The 21,391-nt window shown below is 56.8% G+C and overlaps 1 protein-coding gene across 2 annotated transcripts in view; it reads left to right on the forward strand.

Moving 5' to 3' along the window:
- The first annotated feature begins 889 nt into the window (after positions 1–889).
- CACNA1G (calcium voltage-gated channel subunit alpha1 G) overlaps positions 890–21,391 on the forward strand; it is a 149,511-nt gene continuing 129,009 nt past the window's right edge. For both annotated transcript variants that reach the window (XM_086473787.1, XM_086473788.1), the window contains exon 1: positions 890–1,131. In XM_086473787.1, the coding sequence (XP_086329913.1) occupies positions 890–1,131 (242 nt within the window). The remainder of the gene's footprint in view (positions 1,132–21,391) is intronic.

Here is a 21,391-nt window from a genome sequence, read left to right on the forward strand (position 1 = left end):
GGTCTCCCCCTCCCCCATCTCCCCCACTTGCCGCTCACCGCCTTCCCCCCCCCCCGCCTCCCGGTGCTGCAGTGTGTCCCACCGGGGTTTGCCTCTGCCGAACGCGGCGCACGGCTCCCCCCACTCCCGCCTCCAGCGCTCAGCGCTGCACGTCGTGTGTCGTATCCCCCCCCCCGCCCCTCCTTCCCCACAACCCCCACGGCAGGGAGTGACCGGGCCCGACCCCCCAGCCGGGCAGCGCCGGGCGAGTGCGCCCCGTCCAGCCCCGCCGGGGGACCGTGCCTGCCCGTCCAGCTGTGCTGCCGGGACGGACACCCGCGGCAGCCAATGGGAAGGCGCGGAGGGGCAGGGGACGAGCCCCCATTGGCGGTGGGGGGAGGAGGAGCCGGGACTTGAAGTTGGAGTGAGGGATCCAGCTGTGCGGAGCGCTCGGCTCGGCGCGGCCGCCCGCGGGAGCATCCTCCGCCGCCCGTCCCCGGGGCGCCGGGCAGCACACCCCCCACCCCCCCCCCCCGCCCCGGGCAGATGTTGGGGCGCGGAGGGGGCAGGCAGAGCCGCTAAGGCGGCCCGCCCCGCGGGTGGGGGCCAACACCGGCAGCGGGGGCCGCCCCGCCGCCTCCCTGCCCGCGGCTCGCCCGGCTCGGGCCCCCGGAGGGACGGCGAGGAGGAGCTACGGAGCCCGCAGACGGCAGGGCAGGGCGAGGAGGGCGGCCCGGCCCCGGCCCCGGCGGGGGGCGAGGCAGCGGCTCGCCCGGCCATGCCACCCCGGCGCTGAAGCCGCCCCGCCGCAGCCCCCAGCCCCCCGGCCCCGCCATGGCCGCGCCCCTCTAGGTGCCCCCCCGGCTCGCCCCGTTTCGCCCCGGCTCCCCCCGGGGCCGCCGGCCGGAGGATGGACGAGGATGGACCGCGAGCGGCCGAGGAGGAGCCGGAGCCGGGTAGAGCCAAGACTTTCATCCGCCTTAATGACCTGTCCGGGGCCGGGGGCCGCCCGGGGCCGGGGGACAGGGAGGTGGGCAGCGGCGACTCGGAGGCGGAGGCTCTGCCCTACCCGGCGCTGGCCCCCGTCGTCTTCTTCTACCTGAGCCAGGAGAGCCGGCCGCGGAGCTGGTGCCTCCGGCTGGTCTGTAACCCGTATCCTTTGCAGGTGCTCGGCGGCGAGGTAAGCCCCCCAGGCCCCCTCCCCCCTCCCCTTCATCCCTGGAGCGGCGGGCAGGGCGGGGGGCACCTCCCGGCTGGAGCCCGCCGGGTGATGGGGAGGGAGCCGGGGTTTGGGAGGACCCGTCACCCTCCGTCCCCGCGGGGGTGGGGGTGGGGGGTGGGGGGTGTGGAGGGGGCTGTGCTCGCCCCGCTGCCCGGCCGGGAAGTTTTGTTGTAGGGGGCTCGGTGCTCCTCGGCGCGGTGCTGGGCTGTGGAGGGGAGGGGGTCGGTGCGGGGCTCCCCTCCCCCGGCCGCCCCGCCGCGATGCTCCGGTTCCCGCGGGCTGCGCCGCGCCGCTCCACGGGGAGTCGGGGCGGGAGCCCCGGGCGGCCCTTCCTCGCCCCGGGGATCGGCCGGCCTCCGGTGTCTCCCCTCCCCCCCGGCACGCCAAGGGACCCTAACCCCAGTCTCCCCGCCTTGCAGAACCGTTGTTTCTCCCTCAACCCGTTTCTCGCCCATTTTCGCCTCCCCGGTCCCTTCCGTGAGGGTTTTAAGGGGGGTACAATCTCGGGGGAGGCGGTGGTGCTGGGGGGGTTGGTTTGCTGCCCGGCTCCGGGGTCTCTAAATAATTCACGGCGTGCGAAGCCGGCTGAAGGGCCCGCTCTCCGCATCCCCTGGGGGATGCTCCTTGTTTGGAAGGGTCCGGGCAAGGCGAGGGTCACGGTCCCTGGGTTATGCATCGGCCAAGGGCTGCCGCTCGCCAGATCCTGGGGTGAGCTGTGACCCTGCAAAGGCGTCTGGTCCCCTTCAAACTCCCATCTGCTCCGGCACAGGCTCTGTGTCTCAGCTGCTTTAGTCAAGTTTAAGCTTTCAAAAGAAGGGGGGGGGCGGGGGGAAGAAATAGAAAAGACAATAGAAAAATTGCTTCTTGCCACTGTCTTGGTGCCTTTAAAGCCTCCCTTGGAGTTGAGTTGCAACCAGCACACGGTTTGCAGCATCGCAAGTGTTTTACCATCCCCAAACTCTAGTTCCATTTATTATTTGCAGAAACAAAAACCCCAAATGAAATAAAGCGAAGCTATCTGGCTTCCAGCAGGCAGCTGCTGCCCGGCTGAACGGGAAGTTACCAGGTCTGCACCGCTCTGCCTGCGCAAAAGGCAGGCGAGTACGTGTGGGCAGCGAACCCACATCTGGAGTGGGAGAGGCTGTGCGGTAGCGGGGAGGACATGTTACATGGTACAGAGGGCCAGACTATCCTGTGCGAGTCCTCCACCGCTCCTGGTGTGCGGGAACCGTTAGGAATTACACCTCGGCGGAGGCTGGTGTGCCTGCGAAGAGTGGCGAGGGTCTGCCAGAGTTCTGAATATTGTTTTACTTGAGCTTCAGCAATAACTTCTCTGATAAACAGGCTGCCTTCTTCCCTAAAATGTCCCCCAGGAGGGGAAAAAAAAGATTCCTCTTCCCAGTCATGGGTACTCCCCCCAAATCTCTTTCACACCAGCTAAGCAGTTCAAAGCTGCATTTATTTAAGCATCTTAGGAAATCTTGCAACTTTGTGAAGGCTTCTGTTTCAGGAAGAAATAGTAATGACATGCTGCAAGTCAATGTGTTTTTATTGCCTGCTATGACTAATATTATTTATGATTGCTGATTTAAGTATGGTTTGAAGTCTCTTTTTTTTTTTTTCTCCCTTCCTAATGATGTTGTTTTGAAGCAGGTGTTAACACCTGCACGATTTCAGTTGTTTTCAGTAAAATCCCTGGCCATAATAATGGCTTGAAATGTGTCTTCTCCTCTGTGTTTGCAAATACAAGCAGATTAACTTTTTTCCTTCGAAAATTAGTGGTATTGTGGGCACCTGCAAGCACTGCTGCAAGCAAGGGATGAGCATTAGGTGCAGCCTTGCAAGCTGGGATTTTCCTTGTCGCTAATTTTTCACTCATTACTGACGGAGAAAGGCGCTTGCCGGGAGCCCTGGGGCCACAGGAGCTGATGCTGCGGGTCTCCGAGTCGTGTGCCTGCATGCGGCTGTTTGTTTTCAGGGTCACTGACCCAGAATTACGGGAGTTTATTTAAAAACAACACACAAAAAAGCAATTCAGCCTACAGATGAGAGGAAGGCAGTGGCCAGCTTGGCACCCACCCTGTGTCCCATCGCTCGCTGGGCCGGCAGCAGAGCAGCATCTTGCTCGTCCCTTTGGCTCTCTGCAGCCCGAGTGCCGGAGCTGAGCCCGTTGCTGGTTTATATTTATTATTTTTATTTTTTTCCTTTAGCGTGGTGGGCCAGTAAAGTGGCCCTCCTCAGGCTGAAATCTTCGAGGAATCATGCCCTGGTTCTAAAACGATATAATCGTGTTGCTGGAAAGTCTTTGTTGCCACCAGCTGCCCCGGAGAGGAGTGACAGCGCTTGGGCTCACGTGGCTGGTGAATCTGGCTCTGGCCCCGGGGGATTTGGGGCTTTCGCTCTCTCTGGTGGTTTTTACCTTTCCACGGGTGAGGCTGGCTGCCCATGCAGAAATCGGATGGGAGGGCTCTCGTTTGAGCTGTGCCCCTGGAGACGCGCGGCTTGGCAGGGTGTTTTTGTGGTGCACTCATCCAGCTGATAAACTTTGCTGTTGAGGGGGTGTCGGGAGGAGGTGCTGGGGCTGCCTCTGTGCCCACCGCTCCCTTGCCTGCCCTGGGAAGGGCACCTCAAGCCCCCAGGGTGCAGCTGGAGCCCCTAGGGTGCTGCTCTCCATGCTTCTCCAGGCAGCTTGAGTGACCGTGGTAGCTGGGGCTGGGATGTGGGGTTAGGGGGAGGGCGATGGTTGATGTGCCGAGTCCAGCAAGGATGCAAAGTCCTGTGGAGATGGTTTGTTGGGCTTTTCTGCCGGGTTTCCATTTGGAGCATTGTCTGCCTGGGCCAGGGAGGTTTCTCCTTTGCTGTTTGGAGCAGAGATGGGGGCACCTGTGCTGCGCTCCTGCTCTTCTGCTCCCTTAGGGCCAGAAAGAGGTCATGAAGTTTGTCCTGATCCAGAAATACTCCAGAGCCTGAAATCTTGTGGGTTTAAATCCTAAAACCATAGCGGTACTGCAAAGCTGTGCTTTCCCTCTGCTCTATCGTGGTCTTTGAGTGAAAACCTCTATGGGTATTGTGAGGACCCTGGGGGTATGAGCCTGGTTTCCCCAGCCTGGTTTCCCACCTGTGTGTTCCCAACGGGCTCTGGGACAAAAGGCTCTGCCCCCCCGGGGAGGACTGCCTGGGTCAAAAGGACGGGAGCAGGGACATGGGTGGGACGTGTTTAATGGTCACGGCACTGGCCCCACGGGCTGGGAAGGGCTGGGGTGACAGACAGGGTGTCCTGGCGTGTGTGCTGGCGAGGCAGTGAGAAGAGAGGCAGGCATCTCTGGGGGGGGAGAAAAGAGGAGGCAAGCTGGTTACTTGACTTTCACTTACAAAATAAAAGCACCATGAAGGCTGGGAGGATGAAAGGCTGTAGCAGGGTCTGTGCCAGGCTGCTCCTCTGATCAGAGACAAGAAACGAGGCTATTTCTTGAGAGTTGCGGAGTGATTGAAGAGCGGGGATGGAGAAAGTGGGGAGGATGCTACTGCTTGGTATTAAGAGCTCTGAATAGGAAAATAACAGTGTAACTGAAAGGGCCTGTGATCTCTATTGTAGTACTGAAATCTGCCTCTTCCCCCGCACGGTGTCTGCCTGCAGAGTGCTGCTGCCTGGAGAGCAGCACGCTGGCGATGGGGGGGGGGCTGCAAAAAGCTGCTGAAAGGTGCCATTCTGGGGAAATGCCCCCAAATTGGTTGAAATCCCACCTTTTCCTCCTGGTTTGGAGGGTGAAGGGTAGCTCTGTGAATTCCCTCGCTGGGGAGGGGAGGTTTGGGTGGCACTGGGAGGTGTGCTCCCGTCTCGCCTGGCCGCTTCAGCACACGGTCCCTGGGATCTGGGTTTCAAAAGTGGTTTTAGGAAAGAAATGCATCTCCATCTGGTCGCAGCAACCGGCCCTGTCTTCTGCCTTTGGTCTGCAATAAAACCCAGAGGGCTCTTCCAGCAGCAGCTACCTCGTGCGGCTCCGCTTGCTCCCCGTTAGCGAGAGGTGGATGATCAAAGGCTCCGTCCCGGGGAGCTGCCGAGTGACCCCAGCTCTTGCTGGAAGTCGGCAGAGCCGCGGAGAGCCGGTGGCCTCCTGGAGCCCATGGGGCCTCGCACCAAGGCATAGCTGAGGTCTGCATCGGGCTGGCTCACGGGACGGCTGGAGTCGCTGTGCTGGAGCTCAGCGCATCATGGAAGGCAGCGCTGGCCCCGCCGTGGGACTCCGTCAGCCCTTGCCCACTGAGCTCGCCCCGAGCCCCTTGGGTCTGTGCTGGAACCATTCTGCATCAGCCTGGCCGAATCCAGCTCTCCTGGAGGGCCACGTCCATGTATCCCACCGCGCTGGAGCAAGGAGCCTCCTGCGTGGTGGGGATGAGAATGGAACCCATGGAGCTGTGCTGTGGTTTGGGGTCCCCAGCTCCTGCGGTGCCTCCCAAAGCGTTGCCTCCCCTGGGGGCGCCCGCAGTGCGGGCAGTGGGCAAGCAGAACCTCCGTCACCTCGGTGGGTGCTCGGGGTCCTCGTCCCCTCCTCGGCTGTGCCAGCTCATGGGGAGAGCTGGGCGCTGCACCTGCTGCTGCCTGGAGAGTTCAACTGAAGCACAGGGTTAAAAATATAATTTTTTTGTTATCAAAAGAGTTTGTTTTGAGGGGAGAACACATGTGGTGTCCTTTAAACTTTGGTACGTTTGTTCCAACCTCACTTTTGAGTTTAACAAAGCAAAAAGCTTTGATTTGAGAGGTCGGACCTGAAATGGATCTTGTTTTGATTTAAAAACCCCACAAAAGAGTCAGAATCCATTTGCTTCACCTGTGTCTGATCTGTCCCAGGGCACCTAAACTTATTTCTCTCCTGTGACCCAGTTCACTGGCTGGTGCCTCCCGCCCCTTCCCAGGCAGATGGAAATGTTCTCGCTGTGGCCGAGCCTCCACTGCCACTATGCCCCTTTCCTGGCTCCTGGAGGGGAGATGAGAAGCACAACTTGCCCAGCTAATGCCAGGCTGGGGGGCTCCAGCAGCCCCTCAACCCTTCCAGCTGGGAGGGAGCATCCTGCTGCTCCCCAGGGCAGGTGCTGGAGCATCCCTGGGCTCACACCAGCTCTCGTGTGAGGATCTTGGAGAGAAGCAGGACCCATCACCTTTTAGCAAGGGCTGTGCAAGGGTGCAGTGGTTATTTTCTTCCTCCCAGGGGATAAATAGCTGCAAAACCTCTTCCCTGCTGTTCACAAACCCTTCTGGAGCTCAGCAGGAGTGACGGGTGGTATTCACCTCCCGGATCTGGGCGCAGTGGCCAGCATCCCTCTCATTGCTGCCTCCCAGCAGAGCCAGAAGCTGCTCGATCCTAATGTAGGTAATGCACCACATCTCAACGGGGATCTCTGGACCCATCCGTCGCCTGGCTGTGCCACCAGCCAGGCGCTTCCTTTGCTCCTTGCTTGCGTGTGTGTGTTTTTTTTTAAGGAGATTCTTCTGCGAATTCCCTCTTCCAGGCTGTTGTGTCACATCTGGAAGTTTGTGTAGGAGTTTATCCAAGCGCTGGAGTACAGCGCAGCTTTTTCTCATTTAAAAATCATAGGCTGGCATTTTGAAGCGGGCTGGGGGGAGTTGGGGGGGGGGGAGGGAGGTGGAGGGGAGAGGGAAGCTGTCTGCCAAAAAGGAGACTGGAGCAGAGGAACCGTAATGACTTCCAGAAGTTTTCTTCCTTTCTTCCTTTCTTGCTTTCCCTCCCTCTCTCCCGGCGCGCAGACAAAAGGCTCGGCCTCATGCAGTTCATGGTTATGTCATCCCGGCGCGGGGAGCCCCGGCCGGGAGGGGTGGCCCCATCCTGCCCAAGGACCCTGCTCTGCTCGGGGGGACAGCTCTGCTTTGGCTCCTTGTAGGAAATCCGGAACAAGGGCTCCCACGCAGGGCGGCGGGGGCTGTCTCCGGAGACCTGCTTTTCATTTGGGGCCGGGAGCCGAGGCAGGGTGGCTGGGAGGGGATCGTCGCCTTTTCCCCAGCCCCTCATGCCCAGGACCAGGGGGTTCAGACGGGCGGGTGGTAATTCAGGATGAGGCTGGACCACCCCAGCCGTTGCTCATCCATGGGGCCGATGTGTCTCGGGGCCGATGTGTCTCCCGGCCGATCCGCAGTGCAGACTCGCTGCTCTCGACTAGATCAGCTTTTGTGCTCTCTCCCTCGTTCAGTAGCACTGGGTGTTGGAGCTGGTCTGGAAATGCCTGGGTTTTTATGATGCATAGAAAATTTTCTGCTTTCTTCTCCCCCCACACCCCCTGCAGATGTTTTGGCGTTGTGCTGAAAAATGCTTTTTTCCCATTTTTTGCTTTAAACTGTTTCACTTTTTTTTTATTTTTTTCCCCTGTGCAGAAAAGACCAAGTTTTTGATTACCCGAAGTTCCCTGCCCAGGTCTCTCTCAGCTCCCCTTTTCTTTTTCTACTGTTTTGCTGGAAGGGAGTAAAATGTTTGGCCAAAATGAACATCCCCAATGGCTTTTTTTATTTGGATCATGAAATCCTTTTCCCTTGGAAGAGGAGCCCCGGGGAGCCTTTGCCCCCGGCGGCTTTGCTGGCCGCTGTGGATTGGGAGGAGGGTCTGGGAGAGCGGGGCCGTCCACGGGGAACTGGGGAAGGAGCATCCGGAGTCAGGTTGGGAGGGCTTTGAAGCTTCACTGTGGTTTGGAGGGGGTTGAATTTCCTAGTTAATTAGGAGGCCCAAGTGTTTCTGGGTTTGTTACAAGGCCAGATTGTGGCTTTCCCCTCCCCGGTGCCTTGGCTCTCCGCTGAGCGACCTAGATGTGAAATATTCCCTTTGGTTGGTGATGCACGCGGAGGTTTTCCCCAACCTGGGTTCATTTGGCTTTGGCTTTCGCCAGCCTTGGCCTCTCACCCAGGAATCTGGCCTGGTGCTAAGAAACAAAAAAAAAAAAGAAAAAAAAAGAAAAAGGAGGAAATTCTCATGGTTTTATATAACGGAGTGAGTAACGACCGATTGTGATTTGGGATGCTCTCACATCTGCTTCCTACCAAAGCCTCAGCAAAGAGGCTTCGAGCAGATGGAAAAAGCACATTTTTCAGCCTGAATATTTGCTGAGAGGAACTTTCAGGCTCGATCTCTGCCATGACTGCCATGGCGCTGGTTACTGCCTTACGGGAAACGGGCTGTCGGGGTGCCAGGAACAGCATCGCGTGCCCGAGGCATGGCATGGCATGGCTGGGCAGGTCCTGGTGTGAGCCCCAGATCGGGGTCTGGGACCGGGATGTGCCCGTGACTTAACCCTCAGAAGTTCACCAGTTAGTCACAAGGGGATAGAAATAGTCTATTGGTTTGGCTCCTGTGCCTGAAACATGGTTTTGCTTGGGGTTTTTAACGTGTTTCCTAGGTGGAAGGGACTGGCTGTTGTTTGGTGATTTGGTTTTTTTTTGTCACTCGTGTCCTCGTCTTTCCCTCTGCCAGGATGTGAAACCCAGGGGTGAGGGCAGGAGGGGGCTGAAAATGGGAACAAAACGATAAAGCGGGTGATGGCGAGAGCTGGGAGCTTGGCACAGACAAGCTTATAAAGAAAAGGGGATTTATTTACTGTAATCCAGACGCTAGCCCCACACTTACAGGGTTCCTGCTGCAAAGCATCCTCATATTTATCTCTATGTTGGGTCTCTTCCAAGAGATTTCCCTCAGAGCATCCACCGAGCCAGCCTCGAGATGCTCCCTAACCCCGGGGCTAAAGGCAAACCCGCAGCCGGGCGGTGGTGGAGCTGGGCGAGGGGATTCACGGGGATTCACCCACCTTGGCAGCCCAACCGCCCCGAGGGGGTTTATGCCTTCAGGATTTCCTGTGATTCGTAACTTAATCAGGTCAGGTTTAGCACTCACTCCTACGGTGTTATTGACTGCCTCTGCACGCTCCGGAGATGCTGATGGTGAGAGCAGCCCAAGGCAGAGCCCTCCCCTGCCCAGATGGTGAACAGGACTTGTTAATGATTTGTTAATTCAATTAGAAAGTGCTCGTTAACCCATGGCGAGGCTGAAGCTCCCTTCTGGAGGGCAGGGCTCGCCCCCATGCCTGCGACACCCTCTGCCAAAACATTTATTTGGTGTTAAGCTGCCAGCCACGCTATGCAAATATAGATGTTAATCATGAATAAGGTTCATTTTTAGCTCTGGTTTGAGACTAGGCTTGGGAGGAACCCGCCTCTGGGGGAGGGGGGGGTGGTGGGGGGCGCTGCCTTGCAGGGGTGCGCAGCCCCCGGCGCCAGGTTGGTCGGATCCTGCAGGTGGGAGCAAACGTCTCGGCTCCCGCTCAGCCCCGGGGTCCGTAGGAATAAAATGTTCCTCCTGCTGCGGATTGAATAAGGCTTTCAAGTGCATTTGATGGGCTGCACTTTAACCAGCCTCCTCTGCGTCGACGTGAGCTGCTAATGGCATGAAACCTGGGACCTGGGCTGGGAGTCCCTGTGCCTGCATTGGATGCAGACTATCTTTAATTTGGGAACCATCGTGCCTAGATAGCCTGGTTGTAGCAGTTCTACCTTAATGGGAGAAAACAGAAACCCCAGTAAGAATGATAAATAACGGGGCCCTGATGCTCCATTGAATTAATGCTTATTTGGGCAGACAGGGAGGAGAGGAATTAAATTAATATCTGACTTGTAACTGCTACTGTATGTGGTTATTGACTTATCTTGCTTTGGAGGACCGTAAATATGTCTCGGGATATACCCCTGAGACCGTAATCTGCTCGGGGTCGCAGTGCAGGTCTGTCTCTGATGCTCCTTCGAAGACTGATCCTGACTTCTGCGGTCAAAAATCCAAATTCCTCTGACAAAGGACTTAGCCACGTGCGGAGGGGAATGTGTTTGCACTTTACTGCGAGCATACAGCATAAATCTTGAAGGCCTCTGCCTCGCATAAATCGCTTTATTGTTTGTAATCCTCCGCCTGGCTTGGGGCTGGAGAGCGCAGAGCCCGATTCGACTCGGGGGAGAGGCACGGGTGAAGCTTCTCAGCTCCAGAGTCGGGATGGATCGCAGCTGGAGCCTCGTACTCTTGTCCGCTCTCTTTTTCCCTGTGCCTGGGATTTTGTCCACCTTAGGCAGTTGCTTGGGGGTTGAGGATGGCTTTGTGAGATAAGCTGGAGGGTCTCAGCGTGCTCCTCAATAGCCCTGGCCAAGGGATTCGGGTATCCATGAGCCTGGGCAGAGGAGCAATATCTTCCCTTTCAGTCCTTGGGGATGTGCAGATGCTCCGGTCTGGATGACCCAGTGGATGTGATGCCGATGCCGGGCACCCCAGCAACACCGGCTGTGGGGCTGGCACAGAGCATTTTGGAGCTCAGGGTGCCCCGTGCCTAGGTGGGTGGGCTTCTCTGTGTCCTGGGCCACATGTATGTGGGTGCACAAGGGGTCAGCAGCTTGGGAAACTCGTGGTTTGGTGATGGCGTGGGCCGGGCTGACCTCTCGTGGTCTCCTCGTGAGGCTGGAGCTGGTGCTGGAACGTTCCTGGGCAGCTGAGCTGTGGCAGCCTGTCCTTTCTCTGATTAAGGCAGATGTTTCCTTCCCACCTCTTGGTCTCTGTTTCGTGTAGAGGATAAATCTGCGCTTGACTTTCCTTACGGCACTGCGTGTTGACCCGTTCTCCGGCACAGCCCGTGTTAGTGGAGAAGTCCCCAGGCCGGGCGAGCGGTGCCCTGAGCCCCTGCCCCTGCTCCTCCCCTGCCCCTTGCCCACTGCTCCAGGCCCTGGTGCATCCCCTTACCCTCACTGCAGTAATGCCTGACCCACGTGTTTGTTAGGGTGCTTGTGTTTTACCCTCCCAGCCCATCCCTTAGGATGGAGCGTGTCCCGTCCCCTCCTGCAGCCCCTTCCCCAGTCTCTGCCTCTCCCCTCCAGCCACCCACATGCAGCTCCCATGGGAGCAATTGCCCCCCAACATGGGCAGATTGAAGCCCCTTCTTCAGAAACTGCTCGTGGCAGCAGCACGAGAGAATCCTGTCTTTTCCTAGGCTGGAAAACAGCGGAGGAGCCCAAGGCCAGCGCAGGGTACCCACAGCGAGGGTGGGGACGCTTCTTCCTTCGTCTCAGTAAATGGACTCTGGCTCCTCCGGCAGCAGATGTTCCAATCTCGCAGCTGGGTTTTGGGCTTGGCTTTTTGCTGGGTTTTGTCTTCTCTTTTCTTGTAGCCCCATGAAACGGGGTTGTCTCAGCTCTGGGAGCACAGAGGGTCAGGCAAGTGGCGATCAAGCTGCAAATCTGGTGGTGAATTGGGGGACAAAACTATACACCGAAAGCACTTTGCTGTGCCTCCTCCTCCTCCTTCCTGCCCCTAAATCCCCTCCTTTCGTCTGCCAAATACCTTGATTTTTCCACCTCTGTGTTTTTTACTATTCCCTGGGTTTTTGTATTGGGGGCAGGATGGAGGGTGGGGGGTGTGTGTGTGTGTGTGTGTGTGCGATGAAGCTATTCGAGGAGTTGTGATCTCTGCATTTCATTTTGCAGTTCAGCTGGAAAGATCTCGTTTCCAAATACACCCACACACAGGCACAGCGAGAGAGAAAGCAGGCGAGGGAGCTGCTCAAGGGGGATGGGGCAGCGCAGGGGAGGGCTGGGGGCCGGGCGGCGTGGGGCGCTTGGGAGCCTTTCCCTGCGTTTGGTGAATCCTGTTTGGAATGATCCTGTTTGGAGTGGTCCATAGCCTTTACCTGGCGACAGGAGGTGGTACCCTCTGCCTCAAGCCTGTATCTCAAGGCCAGGCAGGTGCGTGACTGGCTGCTTTAGTCTAGAGCAAAGGGGGAGCGGGAGGAGTGAGGGTCCTGAGCGGGGCAGCAGCCCCGAGAGCGGCTGCGGGACTCCTGGGCGGTTGTAGGGTTGCACACAGCATGTGCGTACGCACACGTGTCCCCACCGTGGGCTGAGCAGAGCCCAGGGCATGGCAGCAAGCTGGTGAGACCCGCTTTTGCGGTGGAAGAAGAGCAAAGGTGTGGAAGAGAGTCACAAAACTCTTCTCCCAGTGACCCTCGAGCTGAAGTTATCTTGTTTCCAAAGATGAGCCAGTTCTGGAATGGCTCTTTTGTCGTGTAACTCCCATCCGCAGCCTCTCCCTCCAGCACTTTCCTTGCCAGCCGGGTCCTGACTCCCGCTCTTGGTTTCTGGAGGAGCTGATGGTGGTGTGGATGCATCCTGCAACCCCCCAGCGCTGGGAGGGATGGGGTTAGCGGAAAGCAAGTAAACCTTCATCCCGGTGTGCATCTGGGTGTGCAGCAGCAGGTAAATGTGAGGGGCTGGCTGAGAAGCCGAGGGGATGGGGACTCGGTGGTGGTGGGAGGTTTTGGAGAGACACCTCAGCCTGCCCTGGCGGCAAACCGACAGCGAGCTCGCCTTGGCGGCAGTGTGCCAGGGGGCTTGTGGGCGCCTGACTGAGCCCTCGGATCTGGCTTCTTCCCTGGCTTCAGGGCTGAGGAACAGCTCGGGGTGCTGGGGGTGTGTGAGGGAGCACCCCCTCCTTCAGGGCGCTGCCGTGGGTGCCAGTGTACCCCCCAGCTCCCCTCTGGGCCCCTTGGGTGGATGCTGGTGGCGTGTCTCTCGGCTTGGCCCCCGCACACTGAGTCCTCCCACCATTCCTTCGGGGTCAGTGTGTGATTTTTTCCATCTCTCCAAAGACGCTGAGCTCATACAACAATATTCCCTGGGCCAACACCGCTCCTTTTTGAAGTTCCTTGTTTTGGTATTCCTCAAACTCTGTATCCTCAGGCATGAAATACAACACCCCTTGGCACCGGAGGCTTTTCCCCAACGCCATGGCTTTGGTTATCCCCAGCATCCTGCTGCCTGGTGAAACCACTGCCCCATCCCTGAGCCGCCGGCAGATGCCATCCCCTCCCAAACTCACCACAAGTCTTAAACGGTGGTAAAATAGGATCCTCTGGCCACCTCGGCATGCCGCAGCGTGCCGCCTGGGCTGGCAGGGGAAAGGCAGCCACCAAAGCACGGTCCCGGCAGTGTTTGTCTTAGCCGGGAGCCACGGCTGGAGCCGGGGCTCTGCCAAGCAGCGAAAATGCCAGAGCAGTGAGTTTATCCCACGGTGTTTGATTTGTGGTCGTGGTGGAAGTCGGGTCAGGAGTGAATGTGGAGGATGCGGCAGAAAACAGCAATTTCGAGACGGTCACAAAAACATCTTGTGGTGCTTCGAAGTGGGATTTTCTTTTTATTTTTCCTCCCCCCGCTGCTGGCCGCACTGGCTGCGAGGTGAAGTTTATGAGAGAAATAGTGGCGGTTCCGGGAAATATTTTGCCTAGCTCGTATTGTTGAATTTTATTTTCTTTTTCTGGCAGCGGATGAAGGAAATGGGAACACAAACAGCTTGGCCGGTGGGTTATTGGTCCAGAAATCAGCCTGGCCAGCAAGTGGCTGCTTCGGTGGGGAGAGAAAATACTTGAAAGTGGACGGGGTTTTCGTTGCTTTCGTTCCCCTCTCTTTCCATGCCTGCTCCTGGCCGGCTCTTAGGATGCTATTAAACGAGGGTTGAATGCATCTGAAGGCAGAGACTGTTAAGGCAAGGATGTGCATTGATGCTTCTGGCCTCCCGTGCGTTCTCGCTGATTAAAATCTTTAAATTCTTCCGTTTTTGACAAGATTTGGGCTTTCTGTGCCGAGCTGGGGAGTCTCTATGGCAACAGCTAAAGGCAACTTTTATCCCAAACCCTTTTTTTCTTGCAGAGGGGGAAGAGGACGGGTGTGTGCTGCTGGGGCACTGATAACTCTTTGAACCCCCCCTAACGTTTGGGGTAGTGAGCTCTGGGAGAGGGGTGGGATCGCTTAAACTGAAATACAGAATTGCTTTGTGCCTGTGAAGCCAAGGGGCTGGGACGAGCTCTACCCCAGCTGGGACCCTCTCCCCTCTGCCAGTAAAGGTATTTTTTGAGTGTGGGGGAGACCAGGGTCACATCCATCCCTGCGTCCATCCCGCCCCAAGGCTGGGGGTTTCCCGCTCAGCTTTGTCACGTCTGGAGGAGTTTGGAACCGTCCTCGGAGCACGATTGCGGCAGCGTTTCAAGACACAATTAAAACCCTAACCCTTCAGGAAAAGTCTTGCAGCATGTAATAGAAAGGAAACCAGCTGGGCTAGATTGAAACATAATAGGTTTGGGGAGTAATTTTTAGAATCCTATACTGTAGGTCTTTTCTAGAAAGATACTATACAATTTAATAACATGTTATATTCCTATATGTTATATTTAAATCATCCTATAGTATTGTGTAGGAGGAATCTAATTTTCCACTACAGGGTAATGTACCTTTCTATAGGTTTTCAGTTGTGGGTTTTTTTTTTCCAATGGAGTTAAATGAAAAATTATATCCTTCCTAGAAAATCTAACAAAATTATGAGAAAATAATACCTTTAATTTATTTAATAAAGCGTGTAAGTATTTTCCATAGGGGTTTATATGGCCGCATACAAACCCTCTTTGAGCTTGTTGGGGGAGTGGTTTGTGATCGGGTAGAGGTGGGTTCAGACGCGGTCGGGCCGGGCAGCGCAGAGACTCTGCAGCAGGGGCTTGGGCCTGTCTAAAGGGGTAGAAAATAATAATAAATAAAAGCTGTGACTTTCTTACATCTCTATTTTCCCCTCCTGCAATGCCACTAGAGAGAAGATGGAGCGGCGGGTTCAGGGCTGTGATCTGAGCCAGGGTGTGAAGCTGCACTCGGGAGCTGCTGGGAGTGGGGTGAGGCTGGGGGCCGGATCCTGCACTGGGGTCCTCGGGGCTGATAGCCCAGGTGTCTGGAGGGGCTGGAGAAGGGAGGGACATGCTCGAAGAAATGGGCTTTAGAAATAGCAGGCAGGGGCTGTACCGCAGTGTGTGGCTGTTTGCGGCAGGCTGAGGAAGGCGGGAGAAGGAGGAGGAGGGAAGGGCTGGAAAATCTGGCCATGGAGATGTTGGATGAACCCATGGGCAGTTGCTGTGCTGGTCCTTAGTGAGTAACTGAGCAGCTCCGTGGTCTTGGATGGTCCCATGGGAACCTGCTCTGCTCGGCACCTTGTTCGGGGTCAGACTTGCTCGCGTTGCCGGGACGGCTGCAGGCGCGCCAAGTGTGCGCAGGGGTAAGGCTGTTACCTGCAGCAAAGTGGGGTGTCTAATCCACCCCAGCCTCAGGATCTGGGGTTTTTAGCTTGTGGAAATCCAGGTTAGGGCTCTCTGCAGGACCTCGGGGTGGACGATGCTCTTATATTTATTTTGCGGCGCTGCCTTGTCTGGAAGGGCTGACTCCTGGTGTGGTTTTGCCTGGTAACGTGTGGTTTTGGTCACTCAGTCATCTCTGCAGCGGGGCAAAGATGTGTCCTCTGTGCTGTGCTAACGGGAGGTGTAACGGGGCTTGGTGGGCAGATGGTGACCCCCCTTCCACGTGCTCACCTTGCGTGCCGGGGGTTAGGGTCTGTCAACTGTAACCCCGCTAATAAGCCCCCATTGCTGGGATGCATATGGGTAAGGCACCCCACAGGCTGGGTGGCCCGGTGGCCCGGGGGGAGTGACAATGCTTTCCGTGGGAAAATGTGAGGCTGGGCTCCCTCTTTTCTTAGCTTGGAGGTGCCCATCACCGTGGCCTCAGGGACCTGCGTGGCCAGGTCCCCACAGGGCTCCCAGGGAGCTGGTTGCATCCCAAAGAGAGGCGCAGGGGAAGCTGGTGGCCCTGGTCCTTCGAGGTCCCCAGAGGACAAGCGCCGTTTAATAGCCATGGCAACTAATAAACCCTGCGTGGTGACATCCCTGCCGTCTCCATGGTAACGGACCGAACATCACATAGCAACATGTGCCTCATGTACCCATGGAAACGGGCCGGGTAGTTTTTTAGCATCCTTGCGTTAAATCTCCACTCTGGGGGGTGGTGGTGGGGTTTATCCTGAGGCGAACCCACCGCTGTGGGGAGGGCGGGCCCGGGTTGAACCCGGGGGGCTCAGGGGCTGCAGGACCCCAGGGGCTTCGTGGGAATTGGGCTTGTAACGTGATGTGGGGGTGCAGCCTGGTGGGATGTTCCCAGGCTGCTGAAGAAGGGGAAGCTGCAAACTGCCTGGGGTTGGTGGGTTTTTTCACAAGGGCAGCAGGACTTGGGGGGGGGGGGGGGGGGAAATGATTTGAATGAATCATCCGATGGGCTTTGTGTTGCTGAAAGGGGAGAGTGATTCTGTGATTCTGTGGAATTAGAGGCGCTCAGGACTGGAGGGCTGGAAACTACCTCGCCGCAGGCAAAACGGTTTCACAGTAGGATATTTGCAGGCACTTGCAGGCCGGTATTCCTTGCCGTGTCTGGGTTCACCTCATCCTTAGTCTCCCTAGCTGGGGTTTTCCAAGCTGCCAAAATGGGGCGTAGAGGCTGGGAGCGTACTCCTTGATGGGCAGCATCCAGCAAGGGGGAGGCAGTGGGATATGCACCGGCTTTCCACATAGCCTCCTGCCGTGGCTTGCTCAGCACCTCATTAACTAACCCTAGCTGTTATGGGTTAATTAGGATTTGTAGCTGTCGGGTGCGAGGGGGCTGCTGGGGTTATGCCACAGCGTGGCGAGGCCATGGGGGCTCAGAGCAGCCCTGGCTCTTGTAAAACGCTGCGGACGTCAAGTTGCGCGCACGTGCTGGGTGCAGCACTCGCTGAATCGCTTCAGCAAATGCAGCCGTTTCCTGAGTTTATCCACTAACAGGCTGAAAATTTTAGGAATTCATTTATTTGGAGCTGTTGCAAATGCATTTCAGCCTTTCTTCCCCCGTTGTTGCAGACCTACCATTAAAAACACGTTGTACACACGCTGAGGAGTATCTCTGGTTTCTGTAAACGCTCCTGTGAATAAATACGATTGCTTTGGGAAGGTTTACAGGTTTGCTTTTTTTTTTTTTTTTAAAAAAAAAAAAGGCTGCAGACTGAGCTGGTTAATATTTTTTTTGGTGAATTTTCAGGCCAACCTTTTCTCTTATTTATTTTTCTCCTCCTGGCTGGTGCTTGGTCTGCAGGGGGCTGGGAGAGGCGGTTAGGTAACACGTTCAGCAGCGTCCAAGTCCTGCTGGCTTTCTGAAGGACTTAAGCTGTGACTTTGCTCAAGTGCTTGTTGGGTGGGACTGGGGGGACTTTGAAATCGTTGAGGCGTTTCAGAGTTTTACCCGTGATTTATCTGTTGTGGGCAGATAAACGCTGGCCAAGAGCAGGGCTGGTGCTGCGGGAGAGGTGGTTCCTGTTGGACGGTTTGGGGTTGTGGGTCTGTCCTGGTCAGGCATGAAATCAGTGCAGTGGTGGATGGACATGAAAACTGTGGAAAATCTCCGTGCCAAAGCTCTTTTGGCTGTTGGGGCTGGCAGCAAAAAGCCACCTCTGCAGTTGTTGTGATGTGCCCGTTTTTGCCTGGCCATTGAAGTGCTGGGGCTCTCGGGGCAGCAGCCTCCTTCCTGGCTCCATCCCAATGGGAAAGCCCTGCCCTCACCCCAAAATCTCACTGCCCATCTCCCGCTCTGTCCCACGAAAGGCAGCTGGCGATGCAATCGGTCTGGAGTGCTTTGCTGCCTCTCCTGTAATGCACCAGTATAACCCCATTGGCCTGAGCTGCCGTGGCCAGCGGGGCTGCTGGTGGCTCTTGGGACTTTGATTTTCAGATTGTCCTTTAAAGCAGGACTGGAAATGGTTTCATGTGAAAACCGAGGCTGTGCCAGCTGGTTAGCCAGCGTGCCAAGACCGGCTGGGTGCTGAGCCTGGGGCATGCCAGTGCTCTGCCTCTCCCTGGGGACAGGGCATGCTTTCCCTGCTCTTCCCCTACCTAGCTGGCAATTTTGGGTGCAGACTGGGGGAGTTTAGTTATCTTTGAGGTATCTTCTACTCCTCTTCCAGATTCTGCTGGAATTGGTCAGGGTGGCTGGCGAGGGAGTGCAAAATACCAGATTTTGTGTGTCTCTGCTTCCTGCTGGCTTTCCACCCTAGAAACCTTCTGTAGACATCTTGCTGTACCCCAGGCAAAGAGAAAACCCCAGCCTGAGGAGGTCCTTGTCACAGCCACCTCCCCACGGTCTGTCCCCAGCGCTGTTTGCCCCTAGGCAGAGAATTAACCTGCAGTTTTGGGTGCTTCTGCCGGGGAGCTCGTTTCTGTTGCATGGAGCCGTTGCTGGAGCTGGAGGTCCCCATGGGTGCCTGCAGCACCCTGCTCCCCTTCTTTAGCATCAGAGGCCTGGGAAAAGCTTGATTTGGGTTTAAAATAAACTTTGGGCAGAGCTGGGGAGTGCAGGCTGCCTCTCCCTCTCCAACCTAATGGAGTCAGCTTTCTGCTTCCAACGTGGTTTTGGCACTGGGCTGAAGATTTTGGGGCTCCATTCAACCAGCAGCGAGCTGGTAAAAAAAAAATAAAAAAAAAAAATAGGGAATTGGGGTAAAATCTCCAACTATTTGGCTTCTTGCCCTGACAAGTGTATAGTGCTTCTGGAATGGGAATTAGCCCCAAGCCACGGACGTTAGCAGGGACCCCTGAGCCAGCGTCAGGCAGGAGTTGCCCCTGCCAGCTCCCCGGTGTCGACACGGGCTCGTCCCGCCATGTGCAGGAGGCTCAGCGATAACAGCACCAGCGCCGGCCTCGAAGGAGGGCTGCAGCCAGCTCAGCGAGGTTTAATTAAATCTGAAATCCCGGCCGTTTTCTCTCCTGGGCTTTGGCTTGGGACGCCACGGGTAGGAAATCAGTGGAAGGAAATAATGAGAATTAAAGCAACTTCAAGGGCCGTTGCATTCCGGGCTGGCGGGGGGCTGGAGGCCGGGCAGGCTGCAGTAGGACAGAGCTGTGCTTCTCCTTTGGGATGTGCACAGCATGGACGGGGTAACTCCCGGGGAAAGGCTGTGCCGTCGCTCCAGCTGAGCATCATCCGCATCTGGGATTTGTTCAAACCGGGAGCTGGCAGCGCCATCTCCAAATCCCCCTTAATGACTGAGCAGCTCCAAGCCTGGCAGCAAACATCCCCTGCAGTAGGTGTCTTTATTTCCCCCCCCCCCCCCCCCCCCCCCTTTTCTTTAGAGCTGTGCTCATTAAGGCTGCGATGAGCCTGACTATAAATTAGATACAAATGTACAGTTAACGCTGAGTCTCCCCAAGGCTGGTGTAGGTATTCTGGTATTTAAACTAGCAGAGGCAAGGGGAAGGAGCCAGCAAAGAAGCGGGGGGCGGGGGGGGAGCGTAGAAAAAGGAAAAGTGGCTCTAATTGAGGTCAGTATTTGAACAGTGAAGACCAATTAATGCTCCTGAATCAATAGGTCTGCGTGACTGAACTAATACATCCCCACTGAGGATTTGTGTGCGTGCAGCGCCCAGGATGCTTTTGCTGAGAGCGTGCCTGGGGTGAACCGCTGCCGCGGCGGAGGTTTCGCTGTTGGCAGAGGTTTTGGTGTTTGCAGCCCTGAAGGATGCTGCAGGCTGAACCCAGGGGTCTGTTGGTGAGGGCACCGGTGGGCAGCTCCTCCTGCCTCCAGCCTTGCAGGAGCCTGTGAAAATCAGCTTCTCCATCCAAACCGCGGTCCCTACCCACTGCGTTTCTACCACCCCGTTTTCCAGGCCAGAGTGGATTAAACTGGGGTGGGTTTCCCAGCCGGGGCACGCTGGTGGTGCTCAGTGGCTGTTCTTCCCCCGGGTCCCTGTCAGAATGTACCGGATCCGCGGGCATCCCTCCGCTCGCCTTTTGGCCGTCCAAGCCTTGCCGGGGCGGTGGCTTAGCAAATGTCCCGCGTTCCCAGACTCCTATTTTAATTCTCCTTTATTGCTCTTCCAAGAAAACACGTGTGTGCGTGTGGGGAGAGGAGATTATCGCGTTAGCATTAAATACCCTGGGGGAAGGTGGGGAGGGCCGGCTGTATTATTTTTGCCTGGTGTATCTTCCAAGGACAGCCAGCCTGAGCAGTGGCATGTGCTTGTTTAACATGGCACCCATGGGTGCCGCCGTGCTGGGCACCACGGCGTGCAGGCAGCTGCTGCTGTCCCGAGGAGTCTGTGCTCCCAACAGACACGAGAAAGCACAGCAGGGAGGACAAAAAAAAAAAAACATCCTTGTTATTATTCCACAAATTTTATACGCTGAACTGATGCATATGGCAGATGAGATGATTTGCCTCCGGGCGTACAGGAAAAGCGACGCGAGGCAGGATCTTTTTGGCAATCCTGTGTCTTAATCACGAGATGAAATTTTCCTGGGGTGGAGGGACCACAGGTCGTGCACCCATGGGTCACGCCATCCCTGCACTGTGGCCTGTGCTGCCTGTGGAGCCGCGTGAGGCTGCAGCTCGCCCTGACGCTGCTGCTTTTCATCCTCATCCTTTCAGAAGAGGGGAGAAAGTCGCTGCTATTTCCACCGTCTCGCTCCATTTCCAGGTTAGGAATTGAGGACGCTCCCAGGTTTGCCGGAGGAAGGTGGGGGAAAGGCTGCAAAACCTGACTGCTCTCGGGAGGTTATTTATGGCCAGGTTTGGTGCCACGTTTGATACCTTTCGCTGCCTCGTTCCCACCTCCCACGGCCCTGCGCTGCAGCTGGGCTGGAGGAGGGCGAAGGGGAAAATGCCGTTGGCAGCTCCTGTGGGGCCTGATCCTGCCTTGCTCGGGCAGCGCTGGGGGAAGATGAGTCTGTCAGGTCTCTGCAGGGAGTTACGCTGCCCGATGGGGCAGGGAAGCAGGTGCCCTCCCATCACATCTCACATTGCCCGGCTGGGGCAGCGCAGGGGACAGCAGGTTGGTGCCAGCGTCGCCGTGCCGCCTCCCTGTGGAGTGACACAGATCCCGGGGACCCCCCACCCCTCCCGCTGTCACTGCCGAGGGAGCGTGGGCAGATGGGATGAATGAGCGGTGCTTTCGGAGGTGCTCGCAGCAGGTGCTAACGAGTGTGGCTTGAAATACCTCATCACTGTTAAATATGTGGATTTTATTTTGTTTATTAAAAAAGTAGGAGAAAAGTATGTGTGCTGGCCAGGAGTGTCGGTGGGAGCTTCCTCCTCCTCCTCCTCTCTTGCCACCAGCAGTGCCCCACGACCAGCACGAGGGCGAGGATGCTGCAGGCTGCGAGGCAGTCGGGTGCGAGGGCAGCGGGACGGGATGTGTCCCCCTGTATGACTCTGGGTGCGGCAGCACGGGCAAGCTGCTGGTGCTGGAGGGATGTCAAGGCTTGAGCGCTGGTTTCACTGTGCT

Source organism: Leptosomus discolor, chromosome 15 (genome assembly GCF_034619465.1).
Source record: "Leptosomus discolor isolate bLepDis1 chromosome 15, bLepDis1.hap2, whole genome shotgun sequence".
In the NCBI taxonomy this organism is placed as follows: Eukaryota; Metazoa; Chordata; class Aves; order Leptosomiformes; family Leptosomidae; genus Leptosomus; species Leptosomus discolor.